Source organism: Brassica napus, chromosome C8 (assembly GCF_020379485.1).
Source record: "Brassica napus cultivar Da-Ae chromosome C8, Da-Ae, whole genome shotgun sequence".
Classification (NCBI taxonomy): domain Eukaryota; kingdom Viridiplantae; phylum Streptophyta; class Magnoliopsida; order Brassicales; family Brassicaceae; genus Brassica; species Brassica napus.
The window spans coordinates 18,811,734-18,818,694 of NC_063451.1; the positions used below are offsets into that span (position 1 = coordinate 18,811,734).

Genomic DNA, 6,961 nt, shown 5'->3' on the forward strand with positions numbered 1-6,961 from the left:
AATTATCTTAGATATCATGATAAATAAATAAATAAATATATATGTATATATATATATATCAAATTAAAAATAAAAAAATAATATTAATTAAACTAATGACTTATCCTAAAATCATGGAAAATATGACAAGTAATCAAATTAACTAAAATCATGGAAAATATGATAAGTAAGCAAATTTACTTCTCAAATAATAATAGTATAGATTTAATACAAGGTAAAGAGATTTTCAGCATAATGCTTATTAATTTAATTTATTAAATACTTCATCAAACGATAATTACACAAGATTACATATAACTTTATTCAAGCATAACTACACAAACTTTATTCAATCAGATCAAGCACTCTTCACTCCACACTACAAACCAAAACGGTTTATTTATTCCCGTAACCGAAACGTACGACGAATATAAAAAGTTTGTAGCCACCATCATTTTTGCAGTAGACGTTGCAAAAACCTTTTATTACCACTTCCTTCTCTTATTTTGTTTGACGATAAGATGATCAACCATCAACCTTCATGTCGGTTTCAGTATCCCACTTGAATGCTCCACTTGGCTGAGCCGCGTCCGCGATATCCTCCACCGTCAGGTGCGAGTTAGGTGTCTTCAACGGTACAATCTCATGCCCGTACTTCTCCGCATCTCCACAGTAATCCTTGTATTGTTCCCATTTTAAATACATATTATGTTTTATTACATAAGAGAAAAAGACCAATTTCATGGTATAACTTTAAAGTCTAACTATACTTACTTGGTCAGCGTGCATTTTCCTCACAAACTTCTTGAACAGTTCAAAGTTGTTTTCTTGAAAGACAGTATCGGACAACCGTAGGTAAGTAAAGCCGTACATTCTCAGCTTCGGCTTACCGTTATGGTTAACCCCGTTAGGCCTCGCATTAAGTAGAATCTGATTGTAACCTTTGGTTCCATAGGTCTCTAATGCATTCTCACCAGCAACTTCTATGCCTTCTTTCCATGCTTTGCTCAATACCTAAATAAATGATTTACCAAAATAAATCATGATACAGACCGTTGAATGTGAACGCACAAATCTTGAAATCTATTCTCTTGGTGTACCATTTGAACAAGTTCTTGTGGAGCACTTAGGGCTTCAGCACTATTGTCGGTATCTTTCATCTCAAGGCAAGTGAAGTTGAGAGTGCCGTAGTGTTTTGAGAGCATCCGAGCGATCGGGCGATAACCATCTCTCTCGTAAAGGTTATAATATCCCGCAGTAAGCTCCGCCGCGTGGCTGTGGTGGTTGTACAACCAGTGAATTCCAGAAACCTATCTCGTTCACGTAAACAATTTAGATTCATAAACTAGTTACCTTGCTAGACAAGTTAACTTGAAAAATGCTGAAAAAGTGTTGATTTGTTTTTTTGTTATTAACATTGAAAGCCAAATGAAACCATTAGTGATTGAGCTGGTTTTCTGTTAATACTGATATAGCTTTTTGTCAGTTCCGTTTGATGCAATTTGAATTTGTTTTGTTTTAGTTTATCAATGTGACCTGATCCACTACAAGAAAACAGCGGTATTCTGACGGACATTCCGACGGAAAATGAAATCCTCGGAATTTCCTCGGAATATACCGACGGAATTCCGAGGAAATATCAATCCGTCGGAATATTTCGAGGAAATTCCGAGGAAAAATGTGTTCCTCGGAAAAAACCGATGAATTCCGAGGAAATATTATTGGGATTTTACAAAATTCCGAGGAAATTCCGACGAACTAGTGATCGATCGATGCGTTTTTGGACATATACCCATCGATCGATCACATTGTTACGCTTTGGTCCATCTTAGTGATCGATCGATGCGTTTTTGGACATAAATCCATCGATCGATCCGTTAATAAAAAAACATTCGAGATTTTGAAACCCCAAACACTAGTTCCTCGGAATTTCCTCGGAATATTCCGAGGAAATTCCGAGGAACACTTGATATCCTCGATCGATCAATGGGATAATCTCATCGATCGATCACATTGTTACGCTTTGGTCCATCTTAGTGATCGATCGATGCGTTTTTGGACATAAATCCATCGATCGATCCGTTTATAAAAAAACATTCGAGATTTTGAAACCCCAAACACTAGTTCCTCGGAATTTCCTCGGAATATTCCGAGGAAATTCCGAGGAACACTTGATATCCTCGATCGATCAATGGGATAATCTCATCGATCGATCACATTGTTACGCTTTGGTCCATCTTAGTGATCGATCGATGCGTTTTTGGACATATATCCATCGATCGATCCGTTTTAAAAAAAATTGGCGTTTTGAAATCCCAAACACTAGTTCCTCGGAATTTCCACGGAATATTTCGACGGAATTCCGAGGAAGAAAAGGGTTTCCTCGGAATTCCCTCGGAATTCCGAGGAAATAGGGTTTTTAAACCGAAAACAACGTTTTGCGGTTTGAATAACACCTATATAACCCTTATTAAGTGTCTTACGTTCATTATGAAGTCAAAAATTTGTTCCTTACCCTATAATAAACACTTTTCCGATTGTATGAACGAAATCCCCACAACATAAGAAAAACACTTATACACTTTAATGAACGGTAAAGGGAATACTTACAATTCGTTTTGAAATTTGTTATTTCAAGGTTTATGCTCATCTATACAAAGAATCCTCAATGGTATGCATTACAATTGTATAAGAAATGAAATACGGCAAAAAAATTGATGTTTTGAAACACCAAACACTAGTTCCTCGGTATTTCCTCGGAATATTCCGAGGAAATTCCGAGGAACAATATAAATTAATAGAAATACATGCACAGGATATTCTTTTTCCTCGAATTAATGAAAATATTCCGAGGAAATTCCGACGGATATTTAAGTGGCCGTCGGAATTTCCTCGGAATATTTTCATTTAACCGGGCAAACAAGCCGCCAAATATTTCGCAAAAATTGAAATTGAAAATACTGAGGGAATTCCGTCGGACCAAGGTTTTATAAACTCTAAACGCATCTTCTTCCCCATTTCTCTCTTCTTCCTCTCCGGCGATCTCTCTCTCCTTCCGGCGTTCTCCACCTTCTCTCGCGATGATCTCTCCGGCGAATCCTTTCTATTCTCTTACAAATCATGTAAGGACCCTATCCCACTCTCTTAGGTCCTATTTGTTAGGTTTTTAAGTAGATTTGATGATTTTAGAAGGTTTTTGATAGATTTTTGTTAGGGTGATTGGGTAGGATTGTGATTTGTTGTGTAATAGGTTTAGAATTGTAATTTGGTTGTGTTGAATTGATTTAGAACTTTTTTTTATAAATTGTTCATTATTTTTGTATTTACAAAACGTTTTTTCTATATAAGTTCGATTTTACAAAACGTTTTTTGTATATAAATTCGATTTTTGGATTTATAAAAGATGATTTCACATTTATAAAAATATTTATATTTATTAAAACTAATTTTGTATTTATAAAACATTTTTAAATATACAAACCATTCTTTGTATATAAACACTATTTTTTATTTTTGTATTTATAAAACATTTTTAAATATATAAACACTATTTTTTTATATTTGTATTTATAAAAACTAATTTTAAATATACAAACCGTTCTTTGTATATAAATTCGTTTTTTGGATTTATAAAAGATGATTTCATATTTTGAAATTAATTTTGTATTTATAAAATATTTTTTTTTATTTATAAACACTATTTTATTATTTTTTGTATTTATAAAAACTATTTTGTATTTATAAAAAGATGATTTCATATCTATAAAAATATTTATATTTATAAAACTAATTTTGTATTTATAAAACATTTTTTGATTTATAAACACTATTTTATTATTTTTTGTATTTATAAAAACTATTTTGTATTTATAAAAAGATGATTTCATATTTATTAAAACTGATTTTGTATTTATAAAACATTTTTCTTATTTATAAAAACTATTTTATTATTTTTTGTATTTTAAATATGTTTTCTATTTCAATTTTAATTTTATATTTTCGAATTTCAATTTAAAAAAATAAATTTATAATTTTTTTTTTTAATTTTGGAAATATTCCGAGGAAGTTTATCCCTCGGAATATTCCGACGACATCTTCTTCGGAATATTCCGAGGAATTTCCGACGAACTTGTGGTCCTCGGAAATTCTGAGGAAATAGGGTTTCCTCGGAATTCCGTCGGAAATTTCCGAGGAAATAGGGTTTCCTCGGAATTCCGTCGGAAATTTTCCGAGGGATTTCCGAGGAAAGATGAATTTCCGAGGAGTTATTTCCGAGGACTTTTTTCGTCGGTATGTCGTTGGAATAGCATTATTCGGACGACATACCGACGATTTTTTCCCTCAGTATGCCGCTGTTTTCTTGTAGTGATGCATGTATATGTCACTTGTTTATAGTAGTAATAATAATACCTTGGCAGCCAAGTTAACTTTAAGTCCAGCGAAGATCTTGTTGGCTTCTCCTATGATCTGATCTCCATGAAAGATAAGCTTGTTCGAGTACCATGTCAAGAAAAACTTCCCCTCCTCCGAGACATAGGTTCCATTAGTCTTGAAAAACCCAGTTTCCTCCGCCTTGTCATTGTATTCTCCGGCGTTGTCCGGTAGATCCCACTCCGGATGACCTGCTTTGGCCGCTGCTTCCTTGAACTCGCTCTTCAAGTACTTGTCATAACACTGGAACCACCAAAACGCAGCGTTTCAATGGATAAATCGTACTAATAACAAACATGTATGTTATATACAAAATTAACCTGAAATTCTCCAATGCCTGGAAACACCCATCCTTGGCTTTGTGGGTAAGCAGGGTAACGAAGTTCACCGGCAGGACCAAGTCCGACCTCGATGTCCACAATGGCTCCAGCTTCTATCAACTCCAACATTTTTTCTTTGAAGCTACTCATGTAGTCACTATACATCTGAATGATGAAAATGAAAATATATTCAATAAAACGCCGATCGGGGTTTTCTCTAGAACGCAAACGCTAGGATTCTACGCACCTGAACAGGGGTTCTTCCAGCGAAGAGAGGAAGATTGTCGACACCGAGTGAGAGATACTCGATGTCTCTTGTTCCTCTACGGTTAGTGTAGTAGATATCTGGATCGCTCTCACCAACCTCACGAACCCATTTCGGGATGGGGATCGTGACGACGTCGCCAACGTTTCCACCGCATTGGTGAAACGACATGATTGCTTGGATTTTGAGTCCTAAACGGGCGATTAGCTGGAACAGCGTTTTGTAAGCGGTCCAGTCATATTGTTTAGGGCCTTTGGACTCTATGATTCCCCACCAAACATCGACCATAACGCCGTCGATTCCAGCTTCTTCTTTGAGACGTTTGAGTTGCGTTTCAACCGTTTCGGGGTCCGCGAACACGTTTTCCACATTCACCACTCCCAACTGCATTCAACATTATTTTAGTCTTCTAATAATAACAAAATGAAAACAGGGGAGAAACACATTTATAAACTATAAAAGATAGAGCAGAAGGAATATTACATTAAAATTTTATTGTGAAATAAAAATAGTTATAAAAATAACAGTGTGACAAGTGGTAGTAACTGAACCGGGATTAACCATATACTAAAATTCAAGAACTCTCAGCTTTAGACGCCAAGATTTATCTAAAATACAAGATATGAGTTATATTTTAACATGTATAATTTTTGTTTGCTACGTTTTAAGAAGCTAATTACATATGGCCTTACTTGAACTAAACTATAGAAACATTAGTGAAACAATGTAAAACCAAGTTGTGATCAATGATGAGTTACCGGAAGCATAACGTAGACGGGAACATAGTTGAGAAGAAGCTTTTCGTTGTAATTTGCAGCCATTTTTAAAGCTTTTTAGGAATGAATAAGCAATAAGTAATACTAGTAGCTGAAGCTCCCTTGCGTCTCATAAACAAAGCTGTGCTCTTTATATAGAAATAAGAGTGTTATTGCAATTTGCGAGAGTAGTTGTGAAAAGATTGGTGCTCTTGTTTCCACCGTTCACTGAGGGTTGTAATGACTTTATTACCCTCTGTTATTTGGCTTCTTCCTTGTCTTCTTTCGTCATTTTCCGAAACCTTTGCAATAATTGGGGTTTAACGATTTTGATTTTCCGACATAAATTGTCTTGTTGCCGGCCTTTTTTTGCTCTCCTTGTGTTTATTAAGCACGTGGAGGAAATACAAATGAGTGAGTGGATGTTGTATCGTCACTCGTCACCGTTCAACTTATGATTAATAGCCAGACTCGATTTCTATGCTCTCAGCTCTATCTGAAACATTTAGCTAGGGGTGTGTATTAGAGATCATGACTCATGAGCATAGAAGTAAAGAATGTAAAATGGTCTTTTATTTCATAATCGATCAAATGATCTTGGTACGAGATATATAGAGTAAGGTACATATTTAGACAAATTTGTCTTTCTTCTTGCTCAATTAGACACTTTATGTTTGTAAGACACAATTGATGTTTCAAATGCAATATTGAGATCATAATATCCTTCTGCTGAAGAAACAAGATTGGCTGCGGTAACGAAAGCATAAATGGAGTTTATTAGTTGTTTTATTAATTTAGTTGACATATTAGTTGGTTTTGTATTCCCCAACATATTTTATTGGTCACTACTGCAAATTATAATGTATAAAATTTTATATTTATGCGTACAACAAATTATGATTTTTTCTCTTGTATATTTTGATATCCATAATGTATATGTTTCTTGTAAAATTTATAATAAATATGTATATATATATTTATGGATGGTGCAGTCGTGGATGAGAGATATGTGGACTTGTGGACGAGGTTTCGTGGACGAAATCTCGTGGACATGATTTTTAATCTTACAAGAGGTTTCGTAGACGAGATTTCGTGGACGGAGTCTTGTGGATGGTTTTAGTGGGTTAAGTTCATCATTTTCATGAAAAGATGATCAAGCTTTTCTTTCATATATAGTAAATTCATCATCAAAATGACAATAACTAATTTCA

General features: G+C 34.5%; 1 protein-coding gene across 1 annotated transcript; it reads right to left on the bottom strand.

Moving 5' to 3' along the window:
• Positions 1–223: 223 nt before the first annotated feature.
• Positions 224–5,941, bottom strand: LOC106351474 (beta-amylase 5-like). The gene is made up of 7 exons (XM_048765818.1): positions 5,754–5,941; positions 4,978–5,379; positions 4,731–4,895; positions 4,390–4,653; positions 1,080–1,289; positions 754–993; positions 224–657 (listed from the first exon to the last, which is right to left on the bottom strand). The coding sequence occupies exons 1-7, from the start codon at positions 5,814–5,816 to the stop codon at positions 505–507; spliced, it is 1,497 nt and encodes a 498-aa protein (XP_048621775.1). The 5' UTR covers positions 5,817–5,941; the 3' UTR covers positions 224–504.
• Between the last annotated feature and the right edge of the window lie 1,020 nt (positions 5,942–6,961).

Excerpts from the sequence above, each read along its gene's own strand:
- LOC106351474 (XM_048765818.1), bottom strand. The coding sequence starts at position 5,816 with ATGGCTGCAAATTACAACGAAAAGCTTCTTCTCAACTATGTTCCCGTC. Across the intron at positions 4,896-4,977 it reads CTGGAAGAACCCCTGTTCAG|ATGTATAGTGACTACATGAG; the intron begins GTGCGTAGAATC and ends TTCATCATTCAG. Across the intron at positions 4,654-4,730 it reads CAGGCATTGGAGAATTTCAG|TGTTATGACAAGTACTTGAA; the intron begins GTTAATTTTGTA and ends TGGTGGTTCCAG.